This window comes from Medicago sativa, chromosome 2, assembly GCF_051527215.1.
Source record: "Medicago sativa cultivar Bolivia chromosome 2, Bolivia_mono, whole genome shotgun sequence".
In the NCBI taxonomy this organism is placed as follows: Eukaryota; Viridiplantae; Streptophyta; class Magnoliopsida; order Fabales; family Fabaceae; genus Medicago; species Medicago sativa.
The window spans coordinates 72,307,839-72,321,908 of NC_140750.1; the positions used below are offsets into that span (position 1 = coordinate 72,307,839).

General features: G+C 31.6%; 1 protein-coding gene and 1 pseudogene across 2 annotated transcripts; one reads left to right on the forward strand and one right to left on the reverse strand.

Moving 5' to 3' along the window:
• Positions 1–838: 838 nt before the first annotated feature.
• LOC146950429 (G-type lectin S-receptor-like serine/threonine-protein kinase At2g19130 pseudogene) lies at positions 839–3,602 on the reverse strand (annotated as a pseudogene). The gene has a single exon (XR_015027535.1). The product of XR_015027535.1 is annotated as a G-type lectin S-receptor-like serine/threonine-protein kinase At2g19130 pseudogene (transcript).
• Positions 3,603–9,339: 5,737 nt separating this feature from the next.
• LOC146950430 (uncharacterized) lies at positions 9,340–12,465 on the forward strand. The gene is made up of 3 exons (XM_085746356.1): positions 9,340–9,575; positions 9,689–9,818; positions 11,786–12,465. The coding sequence occupies exons 1-3, from the start codon at positions 9,443–9,445 to the stop codon at positions 12,276–12,278; spliced, it is 756 nt and encodes a 251-aa protein (XP_085602482.1). The 5' UTR covers positions 9,340–9,442; the 3' UTR covers positions 12,279–12,465.
• The last annotated feature ends 1,605 nt before the right edge of the window (positions 12,466–14,070 follow it).

Consider the following 14,070-nt stretch of genomic DNA (forward strand, 5'->3'; position numbering starts at 1 on the left):
ACTTATCACATGCAATTTGGAATTAAATGAGAATTTGAAATTTTTGCAGTATTTGTTCTTTGCACGTTAACTATTACATAGACAAACTTATTATTATAATATAACATGTTTAAGCACTTGCATAAAAACTTGAGAGAGGCAGAGGTAACTTACTAGCTTATTCAAAGCCTTTCTAATTATTTCAATATGTAAGCTTTCTAACGTAGTGTTATCTAATGAAAACATTCTGATGCATGCTTTATAATGAAAACGTTCACAGTGTTTGAGACAAATTTTCAAGTAGCTATTTTATGATTTCAGCTTCCTAATATATTTAGTCGTCTTGGAATGGATTTTCTGAAGCTTACTTTGTATTTCTGATGCTCCATTCTGATCATCTTTACTTTCTAACATTTCCTACTGCCTATTGAGACATCAACCATTTTATGCTTCATAAGGTACTTTTATGATGGCTAGTTCCAATTTTAAATTTCATTATAATATCAGTTTTCTAATGCGATAAGCCGATAACTTTCTAATGAAGTTTCTTTCAGTTGGATAACCTTTATAATCTTGAATCCTTTATGATGTGATTCTTTATTTTCTAACACGGTTCCTTTCTTATTATTGTTGGCTCATTGTTATCTCAGAACAAAATTGTTGTTCTTTCTTAAAAAAACCAAGTACAAAAATTAGTATAACAATATTTTCTTTTTGGTGAAAAATTCAACAAGATTTAAAACACTCTAAATTTACTAAGAAGCTCTATTGTCATTAAAACACTCCCTCATTTTAGACAAATCTGTCACAAACCAAACCACCCCTCTATATCATAGATACTAATGAGTACAATAATAGCTATGTAAAATAACATTCTTTTGATTGGATATAGGACCAACTTGGAAAGATAATCTCATTATTCAAACCATACATTACAATAAAATCAAAATATGATTTTTTATTTTTTTTAAGTAACAGCTAACAAGAGAGACAATAAACCATCCTAATTTTCTAACAAAGACTTGAAGCTAAATGATGAGATATTGCTTTTGGCCTGAGATGATGTTGAGGCATACCTTTTGGCCTGTGAATTTGGTAGAGCAAATTCTCTTAGTTATCTACAAACAGTTGATTGAATTTTGGAATTGGTGGCAAATTCACATTCAAGGTCCCCTCGAGAATTTGAACTGCCTGACGCATGGTTGGCCTCTGAGTTTCATTTTCTTGGACACACCAAGAAGCAACTTTTATCATTTCAGTCACTTCCTCAATGTCAGCATTTCCCTCCAACCTAGGGTCCAAAAGGGTAAGGATACTACCACCTTGGTTAACTACTGTAGCAGCCAAGGTTGGAAAGAAAGTATTTTGGTCATTTGCAGATGGATCAGAATTCCTTTTACCTGATACAACCTCAAAAAGCATCATTCCATAACTGTAAACATCAGATTTGGCTGTGATAGCAGCCCTAGATATCCACTCTGGGGAAACATAACTTCTTGATCCTTTCATGTTTGTAAGGATTCTTCTGAAATCTCGTCCAATTAACTTAGCTAGACCAAAGTCTGCAACTTTTGGACAAAAATCAGCATCAAGGAGAATGTTTTCTGGCTTTATATCACAGTGTATGATACATTCTTCGCATTTCTCGTGTAGGTAAATTAGTCCTCTAGCAATTCCAAGAGCAATTTGGTATCTCATTTTCCAACCCAACACCTCAGAACTATTGTTCCCAAACAAATGGAAATCCAAGGAACGATTTGGCATGTAATCATAAACCAGCAACCTTTTGGTACCTTCTGAGCAGAATCCACGGAGCCGAACAAGATTAACATGTTGCATTGTCCCTATTATACTCACTTTTGTTCTGAACTGCTTCTCTCCTTGGCTAATCCCCTCCAACTTCTTCACTGCCACCACACTTGAATCAGCTACCGTTCCTTTGAAAGTAGAACCAAAACCTCCTCCTCCCAATTTCTCGGAGAAATTCTTGGTCGCAATTTGCAAATCCCTATACCCAAATTCCACCATAAAACCCTCCAAGAGCTTTCCCGTTGCAAGCATTCTCTTTCTTCGCCTAAGCATGACAAACAGTAGAAGGGATAAGAGTATCCCAATGCCAACAACCCCGCCCACAACACCACCAATAATCACCCTCGCCTGATTACTGTTTTTACTAGCATCACGTAATTCTAATGCTGCAAGTTTGACATATAAAGTTTTTCGACTACTATCATCAGAAGACAATTGTTGCAGATTAATGAGGTCTCCTACCCAAATTGAACATCCATTACTATCATATGCATAAGCAGAGCATGAACAGTTTTTCAAGCAAGTTAATTCACATTCATCTGCATTCCCTAGCCCCACAAATTGTGCATATTTAGGTAATGCCATGTTGGGGATTGCAAGAAACGCGTCATTATCCCTATAAGAGGGATTGGATCCCTCACATTGCAAACTTGTTTTCCTAAGACACCCACCTGAGTTATCCCCCAGATTCCATTCAGACACCGACTTTGGCTCAAAACCTCTCAAACAACTACAAAAAGGCTTTGAGTTTTCATTGCAGCTCCCAAATGCACCGCAGAAAGAATAAACGTCACATATTGCTCTTGGCTGGGACCAAAAGAGGTTCCACTGTTGGGTGCTATCCAACCATGTTAATTGCTTAATCTGTCCTGAGATATCCATCACAAGCCGAGATATTATGGAAGTGTCATACAATGAGTAAGTAAAATAGCTCTCATTCTCGTTAGACACAAATGAAAAATTGTAAATGTAATTTAACCTCATCTCAGGAACAAGACTAAAATTTTGTCCATTCCAAGGTCCACTTGTCCAATATTCTTCAGAATTATTCCAACGAATGAGATAGGAATTTGTTCCTTTAGGGTCTAGTTCCAAAGAGAATCGACCCGTTGAAGGATCGTCCATATTCTTCCATGAAGTGAGATACTGAGGTTGCTTTGTTTTCTCATCCAACTTAATTTTTCCACCCGGAAGAAATGTATCTGTTGGATAATCAATACTCTGCCACAGAGGATCTAATGCATCATCATCAGGCCTATTTCTTAAAACAAAATTTCCACTATCTAGAAGCATAGCTACAACAGAATCTGACTTAGGAAAACTCATGTTTGTTGACCAAACTTGGTTTGAATACTTATTCAATAAAACTAAATTACCAGCTGAAATTTTTAAGGTGGCAGTGTTTTTATTAGAGACAGGGTTATCTCTGTTGGCTACCCAAACAATTGTTTGTACAGAGACCTTTTTGTACCATATTCCTATGTAGTAGTTAGAAGAATTACCTGGTTTAAAGAAACCCAATTCAAAGATTCCTCCTTCAGAGACTAGAGTTTGATCACCTGAGAGAAATTGATTTGCAGTGATGGTAGTTAGAGCTGCAAGGGAATGATGGAAGTGTAAAGAGAAGATGAGGCCAAGAAGAGGAAGCCAGAACCATGGCTTCCTTGTGTTGAACATGGCTCTTTGAGTCTTCCTTCAATGAGCAACGAAGCTTTAGAAAATTGATGGAACAGTCAAATAAATGATAGTAAATGGTAGAAGAGTCAAACTTTTCATATTAACTATTGTGCCTTATTGTAATGAGTTTTGAAAAGGATGAGAAGTGGACACGCATTCTATATCAAAGAAGAGAAGACTAAAAAAAATATACACATTAATCTTAGATTTTTTTTTTTTTTGAGAGAACACATTAATCTTAGATATTAATCAGAAATCGATTATACCAGAAAAAATCCATTATACTAATATTTAAGTAAATCTGAGAAAGTGAGAAGTATTTTATAGAATCGAGTAAGCAAGTTATCAAACTTTTTTTAAACAAGCTAAAATGGAATTAATTGATCAAAAAAAGTGATTCATCTCGCCCAAAGCGTGCAAAAGAGAACCACTTAAAGGTTGTACAAAGTCAAATCACTGGAGTCTCGAAAAAACATACCAAAATAATAACTAGAAGAAAAACAACAAAATTACAGTACAACTCCCATGCATAGAAGAGGATGTCTCCACCAGTCATGATAGCTGAAAGAACGAGGTTGACAGACAAGCCTTTAACCACTGAAAAGAGAGTTGTTTTACCTTGTCTGTCAACTGGTTTAATGCTGATGCCTTTTGATTAAAAACTCGATTATTCCTTTTCTTCCAAATAACTCATACACAAGCAAGCCAAATTAATTTTAGAAAAGAATATGTGAAACGCGCAATAAATTATCAAAATCTATAAGCAAGTTATCAAACTCTATAAAATATTTTCCTATAATCAAGCAATAATTTTTATCAAATAGAATTTGGAAAGACTTGTTCACAAATCTTAGTTTATATGGTAAGAATACGGAAATTGCTAGCTTGAACGTCGTATTCAAAGTTTAAACTCAACTTCTTCATCTATGTTTGTGAGTTTTCAATGATTTTTATCGTTTCATTTATTTAAATAAAATATAAATTTAGAAAGACTTAATAAGTTATTGCAAAATCAAATTGACTTGGATCTATAAAAAAGGAAAAAATAAATAAAACATGACGAGAAACGCAAAAGAAAATCTACAAAGGCTATCATTCTTCTTCTAAGTTGCAATTCATCTCATATTAGTGTGCAGTTCTTCGACCCAACGAGATGGAAAATATGTTTTTAAAAAACTAAAAACTAAAAAAATCATTTGCACTTTACTTTGAAAAAGGTGCAATTTTAAGCGAATGCTCACCAAAATGTTAATCCATTGAATTGAATGATATTTTGATGAAAATGATACATCGTAATTTCTACCAATCAATAATAAAAAATAATCACATATATTTCAAATCACAATTGAAAATAAAACTCTATATATTAATGAATTTTAAACTTTTTGCTTTGAAAATTTTATACAATGTTGATTTAAATGTTATACTTTTCTATGCTAAATGATTTTTTATCGTTAAATTTCTTGAGATTTACTTATGTTTTTAACAGTTAATTTTCTTTTTTAACTTATTTGTTGATCTTAAATAAATTTTGTTCCAGTAAATCGAAAAAAATAGTTGTTGCTTGAAAATGAGTCTAAAGATAGTTTATAAACAATGCACATGCTCTTCAACCCTATGAGAGACTCCTTTAACAAGGTGTAAAGCGGACAATATCTTATAAATGCAATGTTCTAAACTTGAGGTCCGAACATTGACACACCAGGAAGAGGTCGAACCTATACCAAGCTCAAGGGATCCTTTAGCCTCGACTAGGAGGCTACTGTTCCAGTACACCAAAAAGTTTCACAATGTCCGACAATATAGACTACGAGTAGTTTATAAATAACATCTACACTTCTTAACTTAATAAGACACCATTAATAAGACACCAATATAGGCTAATACGTGTATATTCTTAGTTTACGTGTATAAATCCGTGAGGACTCATACCATACAAAATCCAATACGGATAATATCTCTTGAACACAATGGTATGAAATTAAGGTCGAAACAAGTTTAATGTCTCAAATTATACTTATAATAATTTATTCAGAAGTTTTATAATATATTTAATATTTACAGGAATATTGTCAAATGATAAAAGATAAAAGTAATATTTTTTTATGGAACAAAAGTAATCTTTTAACACGATGCAGTTTGGTTCCTTAGAGAAAAACATGAGAACTGGATAGGTAGAGTTGAAATGTCAACCAAGCACATGAAAACTGGATAGGTAGAGTTGAAATGTCAACCAAGCATGAATAATGCTTATATGTGATACATGAAATTTCTTGTCGCCTTGCAAAACATACACCCTCCGGTCATAAATATAAGCAAAAATTCATGTTTTAAATTCATTTAATAAATGATGTATGTGGTCTTTATCGTATACAACATACATCATTTATTAAATGAATCTAAAACATGGATTTTTGCTTATATTTGTGACCGGAGGATGTATTTGTCTAATACTCTCTCCAGTCTTATTTATAAAAGAAATTTAGATCAACAAAAATTGATATTCTGACTCAATTTTTGTTGATCCAAATTTTTCTTATAAATAAGACCAGAGGAAGTTGCTATGACTACGATGAAAGCTCATTACATGCATGAACTAATTTGGATTTATAAAACATAAAATCAAAAAAATTACAAATGTACCATTATTAAATGGAAAATGCTGGTTCCTACGAACAGTTTACTAATGCTTAATTACAATCACTACCCCTCTTTGTATTCCAGCCGGTGCAGAATTAACGGCCAGTTCACTTTCCGTATAAAAGGAACACGTGTATATTCTTGGTTTTCGTAGGCTAAATTGGTCGTGGTATATAGCAAAACCCATATTAAATACACACTCTTATTCATTTTTAAAAGATAAATGATATTTCTACACAATTATTGTATATTTTCGTTGTGCTCTTATTTTCTTTCTTCTTTTATTCTCTCTATTGTTTTTGTTCAATACAAAGAGAGAAGAAGAATGTTATCTTGAAATTATTTCAAAATAATTATATAAATATCATTATTATTTTGAAAAGCAAAAACAACTCTCATCAATTTTAACTTTTTTAGTTTTTAAAGTTAAATACGTTTTAATCCTTATAAATATATCAATTTTTCCTTTTAGTCCTTCCAAAACAAAATTCGTCACAACTTTTGTTTGCTATTTTTAGTCAACTCATGTTTTGTACTCATATTTTTTGATGAAGTTTTCCCAAAATTTTTTTTTTTAACAAAACATGAATTTTTAAGCTTAGAAATTCATATTTAATTCATGTTTTGTTAAAAAAAAAATCTTTTTTTTTTAGAGAGTGTCATAATATTCTACCAATTTCTAGTAAATTTTATTAGAAAATATGAAGACTAAAATAAGTTGACTAAAAAGTTGAGACCAAGAGTGGTAATTAGAAACTTTTGTAGAACTAAAAATCTAACAAAATTTGATAGAAATTAAAATAAAAAATTGATATACTTATAAAGACTAAATAAAAACATATATTTAACTCTAGTTTTTAAAAGGAAAAACAAAAATGATTTTAAAAACTAAAACAAATTTTGAGAACGGAATAAACATGTCCCCGTGTAACACGTTTTACATCTGAGGCGTCTCCCATATGACCCAAAAATTCAATACTCGTGATTATTTCTTCTTCTTCTTCTTTTTATTTAAATTTAATGAAAAAAAACTTGTGATCGTTAAGTAAAGAAATTAGTAGACATATCACATCACATTAAAGAAATTAGTAGATTTGTACCAAAAAAAAAAGAAGAAGAAAGAAATTAGTAGACATATCACATCACATGCATGTCTATCAAAAATACATTTTTTTTCTTCTTCTCGACAACATGAAAAAAGAAGTGTTATGAACACTTTATTTTTAACACTATTTTTATTTACTCTCTTATTAATTAAAATTAAAGTGAGTTTCTCATTTTTGAAACGAAGTCTAGCTAGAGTGGTGCAATCCATATAAGATTTCATCCAATAAAAATATGATGTTATAGTGAGTGTTAAAGAAAAGAGTGTATATATTCTTTAACACGTATTTGAGCGCATTATTAACTTGAATGTTGTGAGTTTGTTTGCAGATTCACCCTTTACGTTTTTAGCGATGTTTGTATCTAATGTAATCTATCAATTTGAATGAATGAATATCGTTTTGTTTTTGTCAAAATAAAAGAGTGTATATACCCATTTGAGCGCATTATTATTTCAACATCTGTATTTGAATTTGAACATTCATAATTGTCAAACATTTATTTAACGCATCATTTTGTATACAACTAAATAGTATGCCATAAACACTAATCATGTCCATGGAGCAATTTTACTCTGGAGGAACGATATTTTGACAACCAATTTTCAACAACTTTTGTTACAACTCTCTTTCATACTCTCATTATACCTTTATTCCCTCTCTTCCTTTTTCTCTCTCTATTGTTATTGTCCAATAAGAATGGAGGAAAAAGGTTGTCCCTAAAATGTTGTTTAAAATTGAATGTCAAAATATCATTCCTCTTTACTCTGACACAAACCTCAAATTAAATTTATTTAAATACACACACAAATATATTTAAAAGAAGAATAATTTAGTCAAATCATTTAATTCTTTTTATTTATTTTTTATTTGAGTGTGTCTTCAAATAAATTTGATGTGAGATTCTCCCCAATACCTAACTCCAAAAATATGGTACATGTACTCTCCTTCAATTATTATATCTTATTATTGTATAGATCAACACACAACCACTCACTGGTAGTAGTACTAGTACGACGACAGGCTGCCAGCCAAGAGTTTTTTCTTGTGATCAAAATGCTGGCCAATAAAATTATGAGTTTTTTTGTTGTTGTTAATTCTGTTATATTTAGAACAAAGGTTTCTGATAATTTGATGACTTTGAGAGAATTATTTTGGATACGTACATGCAACACATGCTTTAGTTAGAACGCTTGTTATTTGTTTGTGGCGGAGACGTATCAACTTGTGGTCCTAAACTCCTAATGTACTCCTGTTGTACCAGCCCATTTAAAAGTGTTTATCGTTTTTTATTTGGAAAATGATGTACATTAATACACCCCATGTTTAATTTGAGAGAGAAGAAACATAATCACAATTTGATTGATAAGTGTTTTGATAAGAAGAAAAACATGAAGAAAAAATTAAGTGGTGAATGAGTGTTAATTATAAGTGTTGAAAATATTTAATGTCTAACAATTTTTGATTACTCTCTTCGTCTCATATTAAATGACATAGTTAACAATGTGAATTGTTGACCTGACATACTTTGACTATATTTTTCTACCAATATACAAAAATAAATAATATATAAGATGTTGTTGGATTTGTCTCGATGAATATTTTCAAAATATTAAAAAATATGCATTAGTATGTATGACAAAGATAAAAATATATGCATTAATATGGAACGGAGGATGTATTAAAATAAGGAATTGTTTACCGCGGTGTCTTCAGAACATTAATTAAAGTTGTGCAGTCAACTCCTCAAAAATCTAAAAAAAAAAATGTTAATATATTTTCAATTTAAAACTTTCTTTTTTTGGCTTCCTAGCAAGACCCATTAAAATATAGGAGTAGTATTTTCAACTAAATTCATTGATTTTGGTGTTTTTAATTTTTCTTTCATAAAAAAACGTGAGTGAGTAACTCACAAGAGAAAACACGTACACCCTCCGCTCACTATTATAAGCAAAATTTTGCATTTTAGATTCATTCATTAAATGATGTATATGGTCTATAATAAAGACCATATACATTATTAATTGAATGAATCTAAAATATAAAGTTTTGCTTATAATAGTGACCGGAGGGTGTACTACTTATAGACATTAGACATATAGATATGTCTCTATGTGCTTCGAGTGTTCTCTCTTAAATTCTTATATATAGATCATCGAACTGCACACACCACACACTCATACTAAGAATTGGTAGAAGTAGGACAAACTATTACCAACGAGCCTATAGAGAATATGGTGAGAACCCCTTATTGTGACAAAAATGGACTAAGGAAAGGCACATGGACACCTGAGGAAGACAAAAAGTTGATTGCTTATGTAACTAGGTATGGCTGTTGGAATTGGCGACAACTACCTAAATTTGCAGGTATAAAAAAATTATTACAATTAATAATTTGTGTGACATATAGATTGGGTTTCTTTTAGTTTTTGTGCTATCTTGGAATTCAGTGCTTTAATCACAAGAGATTTTGTTTGCAGGTCTTGAAAGGTGTGGGAAGAGTTGTAGACTAAGGTGGTTGAACTATCTAAGGCCAGATATCAAAAGAGGGAACTTTAGTCATGAAGAAGAAGAGACTATCATCAAACTTCATGAAAAATTGGGTAATAGGTACGTACATATCAACACAATAATGATATTTGTGTAAACCTATCATATCAATCGAATGTCTTCTTTGACCGAAATCAAGAGAGGATATGGATATAACTTAGGAATGCTATTTAACAAATAGAATGTCGTAAAGTTTTCATGAAATTTTTCGCCGTAACTATCAATAAAATCTGTTGAATTTACACCCGTACACTTAATGGATAGATAATTTGATGAATTGATTTCCCAACAAAATAATTCTTCACTAAAAAACTCCAAAAAAGTTATTGTATCTATATTTTTTTTTCATTTTGCTATCATCGTTTGCCCTTCTCATTGCTTGCCTATCATATATAGCAATCTTCTTCCTCGTTTTCTTTTCTTAAAATCTATCAAAGACAAAGTGTCTACGTTTTTACATCCGGAACCCTCTGATTATTTTATATTTTGCACCATTAACCCAAGAAGCTCGAGAACTCTAAAGTTTGAACCCTATGTTAGGATCATGACTCCGCAATTGTCGACACCCTTTTCCTTACATCCACAAAAACACTTCAATATAATGTATTCACCATCTCAAGTAACATTACAATGATTATATAACTCATTCCGAAATTGTGTACCACTCTAGAATACTCTAACTCAAGAGTTACAAATAACGGTAACACACATCTCACATATCAAATGATCACCCACACCTCTATAGGACATGGTTGGAGATGCCTCAACCCCACATGATCACCCGAGAATAATGAAGGATAATTCATATCTCTTTATGACATCACCTGAGATTGGCATATTTCACATCTTCAAAACTCTCTCTATTTGAAGGAGAGGGTACTGGCCTCTGTTTATGAATATGATAAAGTGAATAGACATTAATATTGTCCCACCAGTCTTTATACATGTGAAATTTTCCTAGTGGCAAAATATATGTTTGTCCACATCTTAGAACATACTCTTTGATCTCAACTATAAAAAACAAACAATTCGTTTGGGATTGGGGGTCTTGTTTGATCCTAGGAGCAAGGGGTGGGTGTCTTGTGGTATTGGTTGTGAAGTGCCTTCCTTTATTTATCTATTATTGGTGCTTGTTGGTCTTTAATATGAAAAACGTTAACTAAATTCACATTATTTAATGATTGTATTCCTTAAACATGCTTAATACAATATAGAGTAAATTACACTCATCTCTCTTAAGAGAAACTTGAATTACACTCATCTCCCCTCTTATGTTAAAGTCTACAGTCCCATCTCTTAAAAAGTAAAATTTATACTCTCCTCCTCTATGAAATGTTTGAATTACAACCCTTCCTTTAATAATTACATATGCACTACATTTTAATCTATTTTGACATAAGGAAATATTTTTATGATATATACTAATTTTGAACAACCATGTAAGAAAAATAAATTAATTTCTTTATGATTTAAATATCAATGATAACTAAATTTAATTATTTTGTCATTAATTTTATAATTTTAAGTATAAAATTCACTTTTAATTGCCAACGATAATTTAATTGTTATTAAATTTAATTTCTTTATGATTTAAATGTCCATGATAATTTTATATTGTTTCTCTTATGTTAATGAAATCGTGAATAAAAAAATGGCGAAAAATATGCATTCAAACTTTGATTATATAAAATGGACATGCAATACTACTTTTCTTCGAAGTGTGTTAGATTGCTTTTTTTGCTTGATTATTAGAAATAAATAAAAGATTTTGATAACAAGTGCCCTAAGGGCATTGTTTAAGAATTCTACTAAAAGAAATTTTGTCATGGAAATGCAACTTGTTCTTTTTATCAATGTAATAATTACACAAATTTTTATATAAACTTACTATTTTAGTACTCTAACTAATGTCTTAAGAGTACTCGTTAGCATTTTCGTTAAAATTTTAGGAGAGTTGATTTATTTTATACTAGTACATGATATTATGGCTTTAAATGATGACCAAATGATTTATATTAATTGTGCAGATGGACTATGATTTCTGCAAATTTACCAGGGAGAACAGATAACGAGATAAAGAACTACTGGCACACCACCATAAAAAAGACTCTTATAAAGAATAAGTCAAACGCTAAACGTGGAATGAAAAAAGCCAAAGACTCAAATTCAAAAAATCACCCTACAATGGAAAAACCCAATAAACTTGGAGAAATGTTAGAGAACAACAGTGATTCCAATATTACGAGTCCACCATATTCACAACCATCTACAAGTGCATCCTCTTGCATAGCATTAATGGATACTGCAGCTACTACAATATCATATGAAAATCCTTCTCTTTTTGATGACTTTGACCTTCCTTTTATGGATGCATACATGGAGACTGTGAGTGAAAATTTCTGGACAGACCCATTTATAATAGACAGCTCATATGTCCCTCCAAATGAAGATTCTATATTACTTGAACATGAATACTTTAGTCCTGTATACGATGCAGAACTTTGGAGCCATGGAAAATAAATCGTTACTGTAATGTGGGGGTATACTCTCTAGAAAATGTCCCGTAGATAATATAACATCATTTGATTCCTATTTTGTGTTGTTTTTATAATTTTGTTTTAATGATGTTGTACTTTGAAATAAAATGGCATCTCTTTTGTAACAAAAAAAAAAAAATGGCATCTATTTCTCTATCCTTCTCCTATAATTTTTGCTTATACCATGTCTCTATCGCTCTCCCCCAATTATTTATTTAGTCAACCCGAGTTAACTTGCAATGCAAGTAACTCAAGTGAACTAATTTGTTTTTGAGCATTGATAACTAGATACACAAATTTTAACACAAATACAACACCATGGACATTCTTGTAATTTCCAATGAAGTGCAGGGGCATAATTGATTTTTCAGCTGCACTTTCTCTCTTTCATCTTCCTCCTTTCTCCTCTCTGCGTTTTCATGTTTCTCCCTAACCACCATCGGCCTCACATGTTACACCACCATCCTCCACAACACCACCGCCGTCCTCACCACCGTCCTCAACACCATCAATCTGCTACGCAGCCGGCCCGCTTCTCCCTCACGCGACCAGACCCACTCAGGTCACCACAACCACGACGGTGACGACCTTCTCGCAACACCGCCTTCCCACCATCTCCTCACGTCCGATGACGACCCGTTCAGACCTGCAAATGACAGTGTGGATAAGATCGGAGAAAGCCAACACCGGTGACGATGTTGGTGGTCGTTAGAGAGAGAGAGAGAGAGAGAGAGAGAGAGAGAGAGAGAGAGAGGCGTGTGAAAGAAGAGGGCAGAGAAAGATGTGTTGAGGCCAGAGAAGAAAATGTTTTTTTTTTTAAAAAAAAGGGTAGTGTTAACTTGTGCCCTTAGGGCACATGTTAAGAAAACCAAAAAAAGAAATATTTTCTTAAACTTTGTGCATTCAATTCATTAAAACATTAAAGATTAAATTTAATGCAAATATTCTAATACATAATTTCTACATTTGGTTTCTAAACTTGTGCCTTAAGGGCACAAGTTAACATTTCCCTTAAAAAAAATGCAAGTATAAAGGAACAGTAATTATGGTGTCTGTATTGGGTTTGTATTTGTGTTTTCATTTATCATTTATGTTTGTTTTTAGAGCTTGTTATACTTTTGAATATAAGTACTTGGGTCTTTTTTTTTTTTAAGGGAATAAGAAACCAGTATCTTCGGAATACTCTTTAAGCATTCTAAATTAAGTAATTAATCCATAAAAAAGTTAAAGTTTTCAATTTCTAATACACTTTATTACACAAACTTTCACAAAAAGTTACCATTTTAAATCTTTAACTAGTGCTTGAGGACACTGGTTAATATTCCCCCAATTACTGGTTAATATTCCCCCATTTTAAATCTTTAACTAGTGCTTGTTGATGTATGCCTTGAGGACACTGATAAATAATATTCTTGATAAAAATTTATAAAGAGGACTAAAGATGAGTCCTCTCTATAAGAAGACACCCGTCTTTAAAAACTCTTATCAAGAGTCATATCTATCCGAGGTAGGATTTGAATTTTTTTCTTTCCAAAATGGGAAACATGAAACATTTTAATTTTATTTGTATAGCAGAAAGAGAAATAATATTTGTACTTATACAACCATTTTATGACAATTTTTAGATAACCTTCTTTATTGTGCTCACATTATGTTCTTACTTTTTTTTTTTCTTATTCTCTATTGTTTTTAACCAATAAAAAGAGAAAAAAAGAAGATTATCATAAAAGTTGTCACCAAATGACTACTCAAATATCATTACTAAACACGTCATA

Coding starts and splice junctions, on each gene's coding strand:
- LOC146950430 (XM_085746356.1), top strand. CDS start 9,443: ATGGTGAGAACCCCTTATTGTGACAAAAATGGACTAAGGAAAGGCACA. Junction 9,576..9,688: donor ACAACTACCTAAATTTGCAG/GTATAAAAAAAT, acceptor TTTTGTTTGCAG/GTCTTGAAAGGTGTGGGAAG. Junction 9,819..11,785: donor CATGAAAAATTGGGTAATAG/GTACGTACATAT, acceptor TTAATTGTGCAG/ATGGACTATGATTTCTGCAA.